Genomic DNA, 19367 nt, shown 5'->3' on the forward strand with positions numbered 1-19367 from the left:
AGACCTTGAAGGTCTCTTTTCTATCACCCTTTTCAGGTAGGGTTTTTATTACAATGATTCTGAAGGTAATAGTGGGTTAACAAATTCTTTTTATTTGAGGAGAACATTGATTTGTAGGCACTGGTTTCAACCCCAGCAATATCAAATAAGTGGGAAATAAGTCTTGTATTCATGATAGCTATTGGCCTTTAATGTGAGTTTGTTAAAATGTTAGTCTATCTCACCCTAGCTGGTTTGGTTCAATGGATAGAGCATTGGCCTTGAGATTTGGCCTAGGTTCAATTCTGGTCAAGGGCATGTACATGTGCGGGAGGCAACCAATGTGTCTCTCACATCGATGTTTCTCTCTGTCTCTCCCTCTCCCTTCCACTCTCTCTAAAAATCAATGGAAAAATATCCTCCGATAATCCTCCAGGAAGGATTAACAAAACAAAACAAAAAGTTAGTCTATGCTGATTAATCAAGAGTATTGTGGAAGTAGAGACTTTATTTTTTAAATACCTTCTTTAAAAACAAAGGCAAATGTTTTCCTGTTTATCTGTTAATTTATTGGTACCAGTCGCCTAATACCAATACAGTACTTGATGTAACATCCCAAATGCTGCTCGGAAATGTGACCATTTTAAAAAATAGAATATCCTTTCTTTTCCCATTTGCTGACTCAAAATCTACCTGCCTTTCAAGCATTGCTAGAAGCTGGCCTGCCAGCCCTTATGGATTTTCTCTCCTAATTGGTGAAAATTATAGGCCTGAAACTAATTAAAGAAGAAATTGAAATACAACTAATTTCTCTCTATGTCCCTATCCATAAAGAAAAGGGAAAACAATTAAGGAAGAAGAAAATATTTACAGGACTTGAAATATGATTATATTAAAATTATTAGATCTTATCATTTGGATGCCACCTCTCGGGTACAATTGTTTGGAACACGGGTACCGTTGTAGCCCTTCCCTAGAGAAGTTTCCGTATTTGAGACAAGATGTCCCTCCAACCACAGCTGGTCTGTGGCCCAAAAGAAAACAAGCATTCCCTGCAGTATGTTCTAAGAGACGCAAGGAAGGGCTGAAAACTGGGCTGTGGGATTGCGCCCTGCCAGGCTTTCTACTCAAGAGGCCACAGGCCAAGCAAGGCCCCTCAGCGGTAAGTGCGGTCTGCTCTTTTGTCACTACCAGTCAGCCAAAGTCACTCCAAGAGATGTCCCTAATTCCCTTTCCGTAGCTATTGCCAAAGTATGTTTGGGTTCCTCATTATTTCCAGATTTAACTCTTTTCTTTATGTGGTCTGTCTGCTGTCCTCAAGACAATGCCCCATCTTCCGTGAGGCTTTCCTGCCCTTCGTCGTCCTTCCGTAGGCAGTGTGGCCTGCTTTTGACATGATCTAAGGCCACGGTTAAAAGATGTAAAAATCTCCATGGTATTCTATACACTCCATTGACCAGATTGCCCAAGGAAGTTTCCCCTCTGCCCGTTTTGGTTCACTATGTGTGAAGAGTCCTCAGCTGTATAAGTGACTCATTTATTACAGCCAAACAACCCCCCAAGATGCAAGTTGGATTAGGAAGGAAACCACTAGGACAGTGGTTCTCAACCTTCCTAATGCCGCAACCCTTTAATACAGTTCCTCATGTTGTGGTGACCCCCAACCATAACATTATTTTCGTTGCTACTTCATAACTGTAATGTTGCTACTGTTATGAATCACAATGTAAATATCTGCTGTGCAGGATGTATTTTCATTGTTACAAATTGAACATAATTAAAGCATAGTGATTAATCACAAAAACAATATGTAATTATATATGTGTTTTCCGATGGTCTTAGGTGACCCCTGTGAAAGGGTCATTCGACCCCCAAAGGGGTTGCAACCCACAGGTTGAGAACCGCTGCACTAGGAAAAGATGTGTTCTAAAGAACTATACGCACCAAAATCGGTTTGGCTCAGTGGATGGAGCATCGGCTTGCGGACTGGGGGGTCCCGGGTTCGATTCCGGTCAAGGGCATGTACCTGGGTTGCAGGCACATCCCCAGTGGGAGATGTGCAGGAGGCAGCTGATCGATGTTTCTCTCTCATTGATGTTTCTAGCTCTCTGCCTCTCTCCCTTCCTCTCTGTGAAAAATCAATAAAATATATTTAAAAAAAAAAAAAGAACTATACGCATCTTTTTAGTTCCGCCATAAATACCAAAGACTTAAAAATACCAGCATATCCACCTATGACTTTCATTGTTATTAGAAAAACCCTACCTTCTCTTTGGCTTTCAAGCATAATCTGAATTCTTTCAAATTTTATCTGCAGAGTTTCAGTATAATAATAGTATTGCTCTATATCAGGGAAAGAGACTAATAGGAGAATATATATGTAAAGGGATTTACTATTTCAATGGCTTATGGAATTATGGAGGCTAACAGATCCAAAAATCTGCAAGTCCTGACATCCCCGTTAAAGTCCCACAGCAGGCAGGCTGATACTTCAGTTCGAAAGCCATCAGGCGGGAGAATTCTTGCTTACTGAGCAGAAAGTCAACCTTTTCTTCTATTTAGGCCTTCAACTGATTGGATGAGACCTACCCACACTGGGGAGAGCAATCTGCTTTACTCAGACTACTGACTTAAGTATTAATTTCATCCAAAAACACCGTCACGGAAACACCCAGAATAATATTTGATCAAATATCTGGGTACCCCAGGGTCTAGTCAAGTTGATACATAAAATTAACCACCATGCCCTAGCTGGCTTGGCTCAGTGGATAGAGCATCTGCCTGCGGACTGAAGGGTCCCAGGTTCGATTCCGGCCAAGGGCCCATGCCTGGGTTGCGGGCTCAATCCCCAGTGCAGGGTGTGCAGGAGGCAGTCAATCAATGATTCTCTCTCATCATTGATGTTTCTATCTCTCTCCTTCTCCCTTCCTCTCTGAAATCAATAAAGAAATATATTTATAAAAAAAAATTAACCACCACATGCACTTCATAGTAGTACTTTACTATATAATGGTGCTTTTGATACCTTTCCTTTCCATTCTAACTTGACCCATACTCAAAGTCCATCTGATCAGGAGCTCAGTGGGAATAAAGAGGAGAAAGCAAATAGGAAAGGGAGACAGGTAGGCTTTTATGATTTGTCGTGAGAGGAGAAGGGTAGCTCTGGACACCAATGTCTGCTTTAGTATTAAACTCTTTCCTCAGATATGTAAGTTGTTTGTGTTTATTACACTATCTCGGAAATAAAGCAAACAATTCTTCCCATTTTATGGCTGAGGGAACAAATTCCTCTAAATCTGACTGTCTGAAAGGCAGCTGGTTGAATTTGTAATGAAGCCAAGACATCACTGCAAGTCGTCTAATTCCCCATCTTCATGCTGCCCTTCAGGCTTCTGGGGAACATTTAACCTGAAAAACCTATTTTAGAAAATAAGCTCAGGCAGTTAGAGGAACAGAACTGACCCCTTTTGGGTTTGAAACTCTTGGTTTGTGTTAGATTTTGAGACCATGTTCATGTGTGGAATAGAGAATGAGTAATTGAATTTGGAGCCAAATTAGTGCCGTTTGAATAGCAGGCACTACAGATATAATATGCTTAACTGACAAGTTCCACTTATTAACATATGTCACCAAAATGCAGTGACTATCATTTAATTTTCAGTATTAGCTCTCTTGTTGGAAAGTACAGGGATTTTAGCAGCCATTACATTTTCACCTGTTGCTGCCAGCAGCTAACATCTGAATGTTGCCATAAACCAAATAGTCTGAGCACTTCACATAGATCATTTTTACAAAGACCCTATGATATATATAAATAAGGAAACTGAGGCACAAAAAAACAAGACTGCTCAAGGTTAGATAGCTAGCAAGTGGCACAACTGATTTTTAAGCTTAAGTAGTGTGACTTCAGAAACTGAGCCTTTTACTATCATACACTGCCTCCCCTTTTACATGTGTGTGTTTGGTGGTGGCATCCTTTAAGTTTTTCCATATGATTTTTCAGTATGGTGGAAACAAAAGAGTTTATTAAATGGGCATACAGGTATTCTAATCTAATCTAATAATAGACAAACAGGGTAATTGACCGTACCTTTGCAATGCCTCCCACTGGCTAATCAGTGAGATATGCAAATCAACCGCCAACAAAGATGGCAGTTAATTTGCATACATAGGCACAAAGCGACTGAGCCAAGACTGAAGGCGGCTCTGGCCGGAGCAGTGAAGGCCTGGGTGCCGGCAGCCAGGGGAAGGGAAGGCCTATTGCACGAATCTTTTCGTACAACAGGCCTCTAGTACCTTTATAATGAAAACTTTTAAATCTACTTATTAAGGGAGATGGAGGAAAGAAGAAAAGTCCAAACCACCATCAATTTACATATTGATAAGTTTGTTTCCCATCAATTTGTTAAAGCAAGGATTTTTTTCACATAATTGTATAATCATTTTATTTTATTTATTTATTTTTTACTTATTTATTTATTTATTTTTACGGAGAAGAAGGGAGAGGGATAGAGAGTTAGAAACGTTGATGAGAGAGAAACATAGATCAGCTGCCTCTTGCACATCTTCTACTGGGAATGTGCCTGCAACCAAGGTACATGCCCTTGACCAGAATCGAACCTGGGACCTTTCAGTCTGCAGGCTGACGCTCTGTCCACTGAGCCAAACTGATCAGGGCTGTATAATCATTTTAGATTACATACCTTTTATGTGTCTAGTATTATCATAGGAGTTGTGGGGATATAAAGATCGGTGCCATAGAAGTTCAAAGAAGAAAGAGATCGAGAAAGATTTCTTAAAGGAAAGTAGGACTTGGATACAAATTGAGAAAGAGGTGGGGAGAAAGGGAGTTTAGCATTTCAGGTTGGGAAGAAACAGAGTTTAGAATTCTTACACAAGTTTGAGACGTAGCCAGTAGACCAGAAGGTAGACTAGTAGGTGCCAGGGGCTGGGAAAAGAGATCATGGGGAATTCGTGTTTAATGGGGAGAGTTTCCATTGGGTTTTATGAAAAAGTCCTGGAGATGGTTGGTGGTGATGGTTGCACCACAATGTAAATGCACTTCATGTCACTGAACTATGCATTTCAAGTGGTTAAAATGGTGAATTTTGTGTTATGAGTCTTTTTACAACAACAAAAGAAACATTCAAAGGAGGAAGAGTGGAGTGGTGCAGAAGAGGCAGAAGATAACGTTAATGCTTCGCTGGTTCCCTGCGCTGGTCTTTCCCCTTAGAATAGCAGAGCCCATGACGGACACTTTAGGGGGCAGACAGTGGGGGTTTGTTTGGTATGGCGTATATCTGCAGCTGGTTATCAACAGGCTGCCTGTGTCTACTTTGCAATGGTGGGGTACACCTTGCTGTTCCCACAGGGATCCTGAGCTCTGCCTCCGAGAGTTCAGGCATCCAACACATGTTCATGGATTTTAGTGGGGTGACCGGAGTTACCCTAAGTTATTTGACTTGAGTCTTGAGTCAGTCCCCCCTATCTTCATCTAGGGATCAGGTCACCTTTTAAAAATTGCACTTTGCCGAAACCGGTTTGGCTCAGTGGATAGAGCGGCGGCCTGCGGACTGAAGGGTCCCCGTTCGACTCCGGTCAAGGGCATGTACCTTGGTTGCGGGCACATTCCCAGTAAGGGGGTGTGCAGGAGGCAGCTGATCAATGTTGCTCTCTCATCGATGTTTCTAACTCTCTATCCCTCTCCCTTCCTCTCTGTAAAAAATCGATTAAAAATATTTTTTAAAAATTGCACTTAACAATTTTAAGCGCTTAATGTTTATTGTGCGCCAGAGACTGTCCTAAACGTTTTCCATGTATCAAGTTATTTAATCCGAATAACCCTATAAGGTATTACTGCTTCCCATTTTACACATAAGAAAAGTGAGGCTGTTAAGCTGTGGACCTTCACACCAAAACACCTTGTGGCCCCAGAGTTCATACTCCTGGTCATTAGGCCCCCCCGAAGTAATGTCCAAGATCGGGGCTTGGTGACCCTGAGGTGTCTCCCAAGGTCCAGAATGGAGAATGGAAACTGGGGGTGAAGTTTTCCCTTCGTTATGATCCTGCGTTTCTACTCCAGCAGCGGGATTGGACCCCTGAGGGCTAAATACTAAATCCAGGGCAAGGGGCTTACCGGTCTAAGATCAAATTTTTTGAACCTATGGAATTTCCCTCCAATTCTGAAACAGCGCTTTAGTGACGAATCAGCAGCCTATCCCATAGGTTTTGCTGTTGGTGTGGTTTCAGATGATCAAGCAGGCGAAATAAAAGATAGTGACACTAACAGTAAATGACATTATCTCCTATATAAATCTTTTTTCCGAGTCCTTCCAAGGCGCGACCCAAGACGAATCTGCAACTCTGGAGTGGAAACCAGGGGGCGGGCTGCGCAGCGACCATTTTTGTTTTGCAGCCGTGCGCTCTCAGAGCAGCTTGACTAACAGGACCCAGTGGAGGAGGCGGGGCCTATGAAAGCGCGGGGCGGGGCCTAGGAGACGTGATGATTCAAATGGACTAATGAGCTCGGCGCAGCTGGCACCAGCCGCCAATGACCGGGCGTTTGGGGGCGGCGTCCATCAGCCCCAGCGTGTTTGGTTGCACGGCGGCTTTGGCGCATTTTCGGCTGGTTTGATTCATCCATTTTGAAGAGACGGGGGAACGGGGGCTTCGTCTGATTACGGGCCTCTGAACCGAGGAGCGGCGTTGTTTGAGAAGCCAGCAGCTCGGGGTTCTGCGGTATCGGCCCCCTCGGCCAAAGTTGGGGGGGGTGGGGCGCCGAGCGCGCGGGGTGGGGGGGGTCCTGGTCTTTGGCTTCTCAACTCGGTCCTGATTCGACAGCGAACATGTCTCGGCCTGTCAGGTCAGTGCGGAGTCTGAGGCCCGGAGCGGGTGGGAGAGGTGGGGGGTGGGGGTGAACCGCGAAGGAGTGGGGGACACAGACCTGGAGTCTGCTCCCTCCCCTGCCACCCGCGGCCTCCGCCTTGGGGGCCCCCGCGCGCCCTTGAGCGTGGGGGGCCTCGCTGGCGCGCGGTGCTGCGTGGGGGTGGCGGCCGTGCGCCCATGCGCGCTCCTCCCCTCCCCGCTCCGCGGCAGGGCTCCGGGCTGCCCGGCTGCCTCCCCCACCCGCCGCACTCGCGCGGGCGGGGTGCTCCCTGCACCGCCAGCGGCCGGAGGGGGAGGGGTGTGGAGTCAGTGCCCCCACCCAGGCCCCACCTCCTCGGGGCCGGCCCCCGGGAGCCCGCCGCGGGGGCTGCGGCGGAGCCGGGCTGGGGCCCCCCACCTTCCGCGAGGAGGAGCGCTGACACCCGTCTCGCCCCTTGCCCGCCTCTGCTCGCGTTGGGGGCTGGGGCGCACGGCACTTTTTCCAGCGGCCCGGAGTGTTCCACGCCGAGGAGGAGGGCCGCTCCGCCGCGGGCCCCGCCTCCGGCATCGGGCGTGGGCGGGGCCCGTCCTGTGCCCCCTCCGGCCCGTGTGAGTTCCGAGCCGGTCGCTGGGGAATGACTGCTGCGGCTCCTCCGACTCGGAGCTCGGAGCGGGTGGGAGCCCCCGAGGTCGCCCTGACCCTCCGCCTCGCTGTGCCCGCCCTCGGGGAAGCGCCCTTCCTCCGGGAGGTGCGGGTTGGCAGCGCGACCCAGATCCCGGGCGGCTCTCGTGGCCGCTAGCTCCCGACTCCCAGCGGCGTACACGTCGCGCGGTTTTTGTAACCCTCTCTTTACCCCGGTAACTTTAATAATGAAGGGCTTCTGTTCGGTTCGCCGTTGGACTTTATTCTGAGAATTTCAACAAGTTCGCTGTCCCCCCGCGGACGGTGGGCTCGTCCTTCGCCGCCCTCCCGGCGGCGGTATGGAATGTGCCATTTGTGGAGGGGTGTGGCTGAAGGCCGTCCGCGGGGCCTGGGGAAGGAGGAAGGAGAGCGGGTGCCAGTACGACTTTGCATGCGATGTCCGGGACGTTTTCGATGTAAGGAGTTGGCTACTTTGCATAGTGTTTTCTGGATCAGTGCGGAAAGGTACGGTTTGAACGTGTGTAAGAGTTGCTTCCCCTCTTCCAAGTGTTGTGAGAAACGGAAGTGCTCCGACCTGGCGCTGTGAGGAGGTTTGCAACCCCCGGAGCGGGGTTTGTTCTCCTCTGTCCCGTTTCCCGACTAGGCCGTCCGTCTCCAGCTGGCGGTGGTGTGGCCCTGCGTGCCCCGCGCTCGGGGAGGTGCCCCGCGCTCGGGGAGGTGCCCCGCGCTCGGGGAGGTGCCCCGCGCTCGGGACGGGCGCGAGGCGAGTGCTAACTACCTGACTCGCTTTCCTGCCTTCTCATTTCAACCCCCGTCTCTGATAACTCACCATCACCACCGGGAAGAGTTTAGCCAACTTTTTGCAAGGAGTCTGAATAGGTATTTCAGGTTACCGTATGCATACCTTTTTGGGGGCATAAAACTTACCTATGTACCCCATCCATTTATGTAGAATATTTTCTTGAGGATCAGGTCAAAGAGATTATCAAATATTTGTTTCATCCGCGTTGGACCTTCTGTCTTCCTCAAAGTAAATTACTACTGTGTGGTGAAATTGTACCGTTATTTTTTCTCTGCTTTTTAACTTAAGTCCACTAGGCTTTGATGGGTTTAATGTGACGTTCTTACATGCCTGAATGTGTTTCCAGATTTAAATACTGGAACACAAGCAGAACTTTATTTTACTTGAAAACTGGATTTTTAATATCACCAGGTGGAGACAAATATATTAAGCATGCTCTATAAGTTTTTTGGAGGCGTTGGGATTTCTGCATAACCTTTTTCTTGCTCAGTATGTGTTAACAATAATTTTAACTCTGTATTTGCTCCTAAATGACGCATGAAGTTAATATATTGTGGGCTTTTTTGGGATCACTTTAAAATTATTTCAAGGCAACTTGGTTTTTTATTATATATTTTAGTGATAAAGTCTCTGTAACTAGTTTTTGAAATCTTTAATATACTCAAGACCAATAATAATGCAGAAATAACTAAATTTGAATTTGGTGGTTTGTTAAAACTTGCAATTTAAAAAGTCCTCTTAGGGAAGTGCTTTTGCTTCAAGGTGTAATTGAAGATCTATGTACCTGAGGGCGTTTAATAAAAAATTAATAGTCGACATTGATTCAGAATAATCAGCCTTGTTTAAAAACAGAAAAAATCATTTTGGAAAATAATAGTATCAGCGCATCTTGTTTTGGAGTATGTTTCTTCCCTTAGGCCTATATGTAATTTTGAGGTTTATTTGGTTTTCAGAATACTGTAAATATTATTCATTTTCACATTAACCTAAGCATTTAAAGAAGATTTATTAATAGCTGCTTTCACTAGTTTTCAAATGGGGATAAACTACAGCAGGGATTTCCACAGATGTGTGTAACATATAGTATTATTATCCTTACCTTTTACAGTGTCTGACTCATATAAATGAGCGCAAATATTTTAGGCCTTGGATTCAAATTTATAGCATAAAATTACAGTCTTGAAGTTAGAAAAGAATTTAAGCTAATTTATTTTTCAAGGGACTTAATGGGAACCTGAACAAATGAAGTGCCTTGTATCACACACTAGTGGGTGCCAGATTGGGTCTAGATTAGAACCTAGATTTCTCATTCAGTCTTGCTCATCCTTCCCCTCCCCCTTTCTGTATAGTTATCACTTTATCACCTTCTTCCTGATAAATATTGACATAATTGTAGTGTATGGAACTTTTTTTGAATATATATTTTTCTTATTGACTTCAGAGAGCGAGAGGTAGAAACATCAGTGATTAGAGAGAATCACTGATTGGCTGTCTCCTGCACGCCCCCTACTGGGGACTGAGTCTGCAACCCAGACATGTGCCCTTTGCCAGAATGGAACCTGGGACCCTTCAATCCACAGGCTGATGCTCTATCCATTGAGCCAAACCAGCTAGAGCTGTATGGAACTTAACTTTTCAAAGTGCTTCCATGGCTCCTAACTGTGAGGTAGGAAGAAAAATGCTATTGCTTGTAAAAGATGAGAAAGTCCAGAGAGATTTACGACTTGCTCAGACTAGAAACCAGGTTTCTTGAAATTCAGCTTGTACATGATCCAAGTTACTCAGATCAATTTCTTTGCTCCTTTCTTTGTAGGGTAAGTGTACTTGATATCTTGTCTTTTTTTTTTGTTTTTTAATTGACTTTTAGGAAGAGAGAGTGAAACATCGATCCGTTGCATCCCAACCAGGCATGGAACCCACAAACTGGGTATGTGCCCTGACTGGTAATCGAACCCACCACCTTTTTGTGTACCTGACGATGCTCCAACCAACTGAGCCACACAGGCCAGGGCGATATCTTGTCTTTTGTTTAGTACAGTGGTCGGCAAACTGCGCCTCGCGAGCCACATGCGGCTCTTTGGCCCCTTGAGTGTGGCCACGAAGTTTCATTTGCACTGTACGTGTGCGCCCGCACGTGGTATTTTGTGGAAAAGCCACACTCAAGGGGCCACAGTTTGCCGACCACTGGTTTAGTACTTCAGATTGCAGGGAACCTTTAACATTGAAAGTTTATATGTGAAATTATAGGCTCTTGCAGATTAATATAAAATAACTTTTATGTTTATAATTATGCTGAGAATTAACAGCTTTCCCAAGATTCCAGATTTCTTTTCCAAGGAAATTCTGTTTGAGATATGTCTAGATTCTAAAAATTGATACTCTCACCAGAATATTAGTTTCAAAAAGTTAAAGGGTAAACTGGAAATTCCTGATAGCTTGGGATTTATGATACCAAGTATGCACAGGAAGACATGAAAAGTTTAGTAGCCTAGTAAATGTGGTTTAGACTGATTCCTTTATATCTCTTATTCTCTACATCCAGATTTTGGGGGTGGGGGGGGGTTAACTGTGGATCTGTACATTTTATTACTATTTACATATCATTTTCCTCTAAGACAGTGGTTCTTAACCTTCTGGCCCTTTAAATACAGTTCCTCATGTGACCCAACCATAAAATTATTTTCGTTGCCACTTCATAACTGTCATGTTGCTACTGTTATGAATTGTAATGTAAATATCTGATATGCAGGATGGTCTTAGGCGACCCCTGTGAAAGGGTCATTCTACTGTCAAAGGGGCCGCGACGCACAGGTTGAGAACCGCTGCTCTAAGAAGATGTAAACTCTTCTGTAGACTTTACTTTCAAAAATAACTCAAGCCCTAACCGGTTTGGCTCAGTGGATAGAGCGTCGGCCTGCGGACTGAAAGGTCCCAGGTTCAATTCCGGCCAAGGGCATGTACCTTGGTTGCGGGCACATCCCAGGTGGAGGGTGTGCAGGAGGCAGCTGATCGATGTTTCTCTCTCATTGATGTTTCTAACTCTATCCCTCTCCCTTCCTCTCTGTGAAAAATCAATAAAATATATTTTTTAAAAAAAACCTCACATAATTGACAAAGCCTGAATAATAGGGGGAGTTAATTGTTCAACATTTCAGAGTAGTTTACTGAAAATAGAGTCACTTTACTAGAGGCTTTCCCTCTAACTTGTTTTATCCTCATTACAACCCTGTATGGTAGGATTTTTTAAAAATTCCTACATAACAGATGATGAAATAAGCTTAAAGATTATGTTACTTGAGGTCATAGACTATTAAAAGCACGGCCAAGATTTGAACTCAAGTTTTCTGAATGCAAACCTGGCGTTCTTTCCATGGCACCAGTTTTTCCTTCCTAGTATTTGGCATGAAGATGGTCAGACTTCTTAAGTTTAGTAATCTCTTCAGTGGCAAGTATTTTCTGCATGCATAGGTTTTTTTTATTCTTTATAGAAAATATTTTACAGAAAATGTGCCTGTGTTGTGTTTTTGTTTTTCATTTTTAGAGAGAGAGAGGAAGAGAGAGAAACATTAATGTGAGAGTGAAATATCTATCGACTGCCTCCTGCATGCACCCTCCCGGGGATCAAGCCTGCAACCAGGCATGTGCCCTGACCGAATTGAACTCATGATCTCATTGTTTAAGTCAAATCCGGTTTACCAAAATACTCTGCCAGGTACGTTAACATATTTCAAAATCTTGAAATAACTCTTAAGGCAAGGTATACTGGTATATTATCTCCATTTCATATGTGAGGTAGCTGAGGCTTGACGAAATTACATGACAGGTCCCGTTCACCTAACTATTATGAAGTGAAGGAGGAATTCAAATCCCAGGTGTGGCCAACCCAAAGCCAATATGGTCTTTCCTGTGAGATACTGCCATGAAGCGTTACTCTTTTCATGATAGTAGTGCACTTTGCTGTCTCTGGAGGGGGCTACAGTTCATAATAGGGCTTTTGTGTAGGGAAGATCAACTTTAAAAGTGAGCTGCGGGATGGGAGGGGTGGCCTGTGTGCTTAGTGGTTGAGTGTCAACCCATGCACCTAGAGGCCTCTGGTTCGATTCCTGGACAGGGCACACGTCTAGGTAGTGGGCTTCATCCATTGGGAGGTGTGCAGGAGACAGCCAATCAATGTTTCTCATCCATGTTTCTATCTCTTTAGAAATCAATAAATATATTTTAAAAAAATTAAGTGAGTTTGGGAGGAGGGAGGGTGGTGGAGAAAAAGTTGTTTTGGAAGGAGTGGAAGAATATGTGAAGGGATTAAAAAAAGATACCTGAATGTAGAGGGAAATATGAAGTGTAGTGTGAAGCTTTTGTAGGAAGAAATGTGAATGTTAGGTAAGTGGTATTGCTTTAAGTTTATACATTTTATAATACAAGGACATTTCCTCGTGACTAAAGGGAATAGATTCCAAATCCACCTAAAGAATATGCTAAGACAATTAATGGGTTCATTTTAGTGTAAGTATAGATGCAAAAATGCCAAACAGGGTATTAGCTAACTGAATACAATGTGTATTAAAATATATATGATTAATTAGTATTTGTCCCAGGAATAAAACTTAAAATCTATCAGATTCATCATAAAAAAAAAGACTAAACGAGAAAAACTATGGCATTTGAAAAGATTCAACACCTATAACACCCATTAGTACATTGTAATTAGAAGAAAATTAAGATTAAAAATGGAATTGTTTGAGCTTGACAAAAGTTATAAAGTAAGGTAAGTTGTTGCATTTTTAGTGTTTTAAATCAATTAGCAGTGGAACTGTTGTGGAAAGTAACATGGTCCAGCAAAAGAAACCCAACCTCTGCTTAGGCTTATATAATGGAAATGGTGAACTCCATTTGAATACTAGCACCTTGCATTTATAAAGCATTTTATAATTTTTAACTTTGTCTCATAGGTTTCTTTCAGGTCTAAAAACTAGTATGAAGAGAAAGCAATTTTGAATGAAGGGAGATTGGTTTTATTTACTCCCAGAAATAAAAACTAGGCCGCCATATTGTGTATCTCCGCGACATCATCCATATTACATCTACATTATAGTCCATGTGAATGGTGCCCTTCTGGAGTTAATAAGATTTAGAGTCTGTCAAGATGGGTTGCATTGCAAAATTGGTTGCTTAAACTTAATAACAAAGAAGTTACTGAGTATAACATTTTCAGATGCTTTTTAGTGCATATCTATTTTTTGAATTGTGCACCTGTTCAGTTACCTGCTAAACAAGGGTAAATGACCCAGAAGATGAACTGCTTGAGAAACTAAAAATTAGCTTTACTGAGAAGTAAAATTCCACCTGCTTTTCATTGGGTCAGGAGAATAGACACAGCTCTCTGAATTCCACAGACATGCTGCATCTATAAAGATTTATAATGATTCTCTAAAATCAGACTATTAGGAACTTGTCTGATTGAAATTAGATCAATAAGAATGAAACATCACACATTTGTCAGAAAGAGCAAAGTCCTTTTGACATGGAGAACCAGCCACAATTTACAATTTCAGAGCTTCAGAGGAGGGGATTCTGGACACAAAGGCCACGTCTACCTTGCTTACAAATACGATGAGTGGTCCACTTTGCAGTCCAGACTTAATGTTAACCCCTTTACACACAGTCCTATTGTCCTATTGAGCCTACCAAGGCACTGCTTCATTTAAATTTCACCTAAATTCTACCTTTCCCTAAATCCTGTTATTTTCCCAGTTTGGTGAGATGCTCCACACTTGATGTCATTGCCTTCATTGTATGAATCCATAAACCTGACTTTGTAGAGCTACAGATTTGTCCCTGGGGATAGGGTTAATACAACAGGGGAAATATTCCTCTGAGGTTTCAGACACCCTCTCTACTACAGACAGGCCTCTGCTTGGTAATGTGCACATCTGGTACCCCTTCAGTTTCATTTGCTTGAGGTTTCTCTGTCCCTAATTGTATATGGTTTGCACTAAATTCTGTTGGTAAAAATCAAGCCCACTTTACTTATGTAATACTTGATCTCATACTCACTGAAATTTGTATGACTTAAAACATTTTCCTGCCAGGCCCATGTGGTTTAGCGGTTGAGTGTGGACCTATGAACCAGTAGGTTTGATGATTCCCTGTTAGGGCACATGCCCAGGTTTTGGGCACAGTCGCCAGTAGGAGGCTGCCAATCAGTGATTCTCTCCCATCACTGATGTTTCCTATCTCTCCTTCTCCCTTTCTCTCTGAAATAAAAAAATATATATTAAAAACATATTTTCTTATATGGAGATAATTTGATTATTTTGGAAATAAGGGGTGCTGTACAAGAGTTAATATTTTTCATCTGGACTAAGACATTATGTTGATTTTTAAAAGAAGGTTTAGTAAGGGATTTGGACAATTATTTAATAAACAGATATGCCTAGTTCATCATTCAGAACTTTACACTGTTCCCTTTTCTGCAGAAAATAGAAACTTGATTTTTCCATTTGAAAACTTATAGGAGCTCTTTGCTATAATTTTCTTGTTGTTGTTTAATATGTTTTACTTTTTGCCTTATGTCCTGTGACTATTTTTAAATTTTGTTTAATAGTAAATAGCAAATTATATGAGATGCAGTGAGAACAATATATCATAGCCAAAAGGAACTTAAAGCTCAAAATAAATGAAGCATTTGTAAGAAATTACCCTGAATTCAGTTCAAGTATCCTGGCTTCTATGAAATAATCCAATCTAATAAAAAAGGGATGTGTTAATTTGACTGTCATGCTGTCACAAAGATGGTGGCGCCCACAGCCAATGAGGGAATATGCTAATTGACTGTCACACCCTCAAAGATGATGGCAGCGCCCAGTCCCCTCAGCCCAGCCTTGCCACGCCTGCCTCTGGAGTCCCCTCAGCCCCCCAGCCCCCCAGGGCCTGCACAAGGTGTGGGCAAGCCTCTGATGGCAGCCGCCCAGCCGCCCAGGGCCAGCCAAGGCTTGCTCTGCCCGCAGTGGCAACAGCAGAGGTGTGATGGGACATTGCCTTCCCCTGATCGCCAGGTCACCTCCCACCCCTGAGGGCTCCCGGACTGTGAGAGGTGGCAGGTCAGGCTGAGGGCCACCACCTCCCTTCCAGTGCATGAATTTTTGTGCACTGGGCCTCTAGTATTCTTATATGCTGAGAATATTTGGCATATGAGTAATCTTTGAGGGATAGAAGAATGGAGAAAGATAATGTCCTAAGTTTTAAAAGCGGGGGCGGGGGGAATCTATATAAAAGCCTAAGCAACCCTTTGCCTGTTCAGTAGCTATGATGCACACTGACCACCAGAGAGCAGATTCCCAATGCACAGGAATGGTAACATGGAACAGACTGATGAATCTCAGAGGGGATGGGGGAGGGTGGGAAGAGATTAACCAAAGATCTTCTATGCATACTAGAGGCTCGGTGCATGGATTTGTGCACTGGTTGGGGGGTCCCTCGGCCTGGCCTGCGGGGATTGGGCCAAAACCAGCAGTCCGACATCCCCTGAGGGGTCCTGGGTTGCAAGAGGGCGCAGGCCGGGCCGAGGGTTATGCACCAGGCCTCTAGTAGTTAATATGCAGAAACTTCAGTGACATCAGTTCTATAGGGTAGTTAGATTTGTGTGAATGTATAGGGAGTTTTGAGAGGCAGCAAGTATCATCAGTACCCTGTGGGGTTTAGAGTTGGAAAATTGACTACCATTTTGAGGCTTGTGCTGTAGTCATGTTACTTAGCCTTTCTGAGCTTTAGGTTCTTCGATAAAATTAAATTGATAGTAATTAGCTCCTCGGGAGATTATTGTGAGAATTAAGTTAGGATTTTAAGTTTATTTTAAAAGTTAAAGAGGTAGGTAGTAGAAGTGAGCCAGATAGGCATTGTAGGCTCAGGAAACAAGTTACAGAGGCAGAATAAGGGCCCTTGGAGTTTAGGAGAGAGAAAGGCAAAGGTAATGAGCCTGGGGGCAAGAAGAGGTTGAAAGGATGGGGGTAGGTATGCTACCAGGAGGAAAGCACTCTTAAATTAGAATTTAGGTGAAATATCTGGCACATAGTAACTGCTGGTGTAATGATTGATAAAAGTCAACATTGGTTCACAAAAAAAACCGAGTCTCATAGGTCAGTGTTTTTCGCTTTCAGGGATATCTCAGGCATTTGATTCAAATTTTGTTTTTACAACATAGGTAATTTAGTATGTTTCTTTAATGCAAATCTTTCAAAGCTTGAACATTTAAACATTTAAACCTTCTTAAACGAAGGTGATAATATCTAAATTGATCTGACCAGGAAGCCTTTAGAAAACCTATCTTTACAGAACATAAGTTGGAAAATTTAAATAAATTTATGTTCTTAAAATTATTTAAATTAAACATTGTGTGTTTAATTTTTGTGGTTCCTGGGAATATTTTGTTTGAACAAAAAAGATTTATTCCTAAAATGTTTTAACTATCATTAAACAACCTCATTTGCTTTTTAAAAATTTTATTAGACGCCCTAGCCAGTTTTGTTCAATGGATGGAGCATGGGCCTGTGGATGGAAGGGTCCCGGGTTCGATTCAGGTCAAGGGCACATACCCGGTTGCTGGCTTGATCCCCAATAGGGGCTGTGCAGGAGGCAGCCAATCAGTGACTCTCATCATTGATGTTTCTATCTCTCCCTATCCCTTCCTTTCTGAAACCAATAAAAATATATTTAAATTTTTTTTTAAATTTTATTAGAGTAAAAGAATATTATTAAAAATGGGGTTCTCTTTCAACAGGAATTTTGACAGCGCTTCACATGAGGTCCTTGTGGGGAAAATGAAGAAATGTGGGGTAGAATGATAGTTTTCTGTGATGGACTTGGGCCTCAGTAGCCATACCCAGAGAAGGCCGATTAACAGTTTGGTATCAACCTGGAAGAATATTTCCACTGATGCCTTAAAAGGCCTGTGCTGATTAAGTTTGCGGATAATATGAATTTGAGAAAGATAAAAATATGTAGAAGTATTGGAATACAAAAAGGTCTTAGATTTTGAGGAAAGAAGGTTTTAGTCATTTTAATTGCAATATCCAGTCCATTGTATGATATAACATCCCCAAAAGGCAACTGAGATCTTGGATTGCATTAGTACAAATGGGAAGAGTAAGGTCATAATTCTGATCTGCTCCCCCTCCTCCACACACCTTTTTAAAACCATCTTATGTTTAGATTGGGGCACTACTTGCATAGATTTTAATCTGAAGTGGTGTAGAGGAAAGCAACTAGGTTGTGAGGATGCTTGGAATATGTTGTAAGGAAGAGTTAAAGGGAACTCTCTTACTATTTAGCCTTGAAGGAAAAAGTGGAAACTGTCATATGTATTTTTTAAGGGAGGAGGGGTTAGATTTAGACATGGTAAATCTCAGAAGGTAGACAAGATAGAATTGGTGAGTGGACTTCAGATGCAGATTCCACCTCATTGAGAATTGTTTCATTATTAGAATTTTTTTAGAACAGGCAGCCTTGGGAGATCAAGGGAGGTTCTCAGTTATTCCCTTGGTAGGATAAGTTATGGATAAGGTTGGATTAGATTGTCTAAAGTCCAATAGCCTAGTACAGCAGTTGCCAGCCATTGGTCTGCGTACCACTGGTGGTCCATGAGGTCAGAAAGGTTGGGGACTGCTGGCCTAGTACATATAATACACACGGCAGCAACATCATATCCACACACACACTGGCCACCAAACTTTGATAGATTTTGTGAGTGCTTAAGCTTGAAAAAATGATTTTATTTTCGTGGTTTTAAAAAAAATCTTTATTGTTAAAAGTATTATATATGTCCCCTTTTTCCCTCCCATGACCGCTTCTATCTGTGTCCATGGGTTGTGCACATACGCATACAAGTTCTTTTTTTTTTTTAATTCTTTATTGTTCAGATTATTACATTTGTTCCTCTTCCCCCCCCCCCATAACTCCCCTCCTCCCAGTTCCCGCCCCACCCTCTGCCCTCACTCCCCACCCACTGTCCTCTTCCATAGGTGCACGATTTTTGTCCACTCTCTTTCCGCATCTCCCACACCCCTTTCCCCCCCAAGAATAGTCAGTCCATTCCCTTTCTATGTCCCTGATTCTATTATGATCACCAGATTATTTATTCACTTCATTCTTAGATTCACTTGTTGATAGATGCATATTTGTTGTTCATAATTTGTATCATTACCTTTTTCTTCTTCTTCCTCTTCTTAAAGGATACCTTTCAGCATTTCATATAATACTGGTTTGGTGGTGATGAACTCCTTTAGCTTTTCCTTATCTGTGAAGCTCTTTATCTGACCTTCTGTTCTGAATGATAGCTTTGCTGGATAAAGTAATCTTGGTTGTAGGTTCTTGGTATTCATCACTTTGAATATTTCTTGCCATTCCCTTCTGGCCTGCAAAGTTTCTGTTGAGAAATCAGCTGACAGTCGTATGGGTATTCCCTTGTAGGTAACTGGGTTTCTTTCTCTTGCTGCTTTTAAGATTCTCTCTTTGTCTTTTGCTCTTGGCATTTTAATTATGATGTGTCTTGGTGTGGTCCTCTTTGGATTCCTTTTGTTTGGGGTTCTCTGCGCTTCCTGGACCTGTAAGTCTATTTCTTTCACCAGGTGGGGGAAGTTTTCTGTCATTATTTCTTCAAATAGGTTTTCAATATCTTGCTCTCTCTCATCTTCTGGCACCCCTATAATTCTGATGTTGGTACTCTTGAAGCTGTCCCAGAGGCTCCTTACACTATCTTTGTATTTTCGGATTCTTTTTTCATTTTGCTTTTCCAGTTGGGTGTTTTTTGCTTCTTCGCGTTTTGAATCTTTGACTTGATTCTTGCGCTCCTCTGGTCTGCTGTTGGGTGTCTGTATAATATTCTTTATTTCAGTCAGTGTATGCTTAATTTCTAGTTGGTTCTTTATCACAACATCGAGGGTCTCATTAGATTTCTTGAGGATCTCACTACATTTATCAGCGGTCTCACCAGTCTTTTCGAGGGCCTTACTAAGTTTATCGGCAGCTTCTAGACAGTTCTTGAGAGACCTTAAAAGTGTGGTTTTGAGCTCTGTATCTTCCATT

General features: G+C 42.8%; 1 protein-coding gene across 4 annotated transcripts in view; it reads left to right on the forward strand.

Annotated features, from left to right (window-relative positions):
* The first annotated feature begins 6451 nt into the window (after nucleotides 1–6451).
* NUCKS1 (nuclear casein kinase and cyclin dependent kinase substrate 1) overlaps nucleotides 6452–19367 on the forward strand; it is a 28881-nt gene continuing 15965 nt past the window's right edge. Inside the window, exon 1 of one of the 4 annotated variants that reach the window (XM_081112385.1) lies at nucleotides 6452–6841. In XM_081112385.1, the coding sequence (XP_080968511.1) occupies nucleotides 6825–6841 (17 nt within the window). In that variant the 5' untranslated portion in view covers nucleotides 6452–6824. Of the gene's footprint in view, nucleotides 6842–7438; nucleotides 7991–19367 lie in introns of those variants that run through there. The other 3 variants (XM_081112386.1, XM_081112384.1, XM_081112383.1) reach the window with 3 other exon arrangements.

The sequence above is a fragment of the Myotis nattereri genome (assembly GCF_964212035.1).
Source record: "Myotis nattereri genome assembly, chromosome: 18".
NCBI lineage: Eukaryota > Metazoa > Chordata > Mammalia > Chiroptera > Vespertilionidae > Myotis > Myotis nattereri.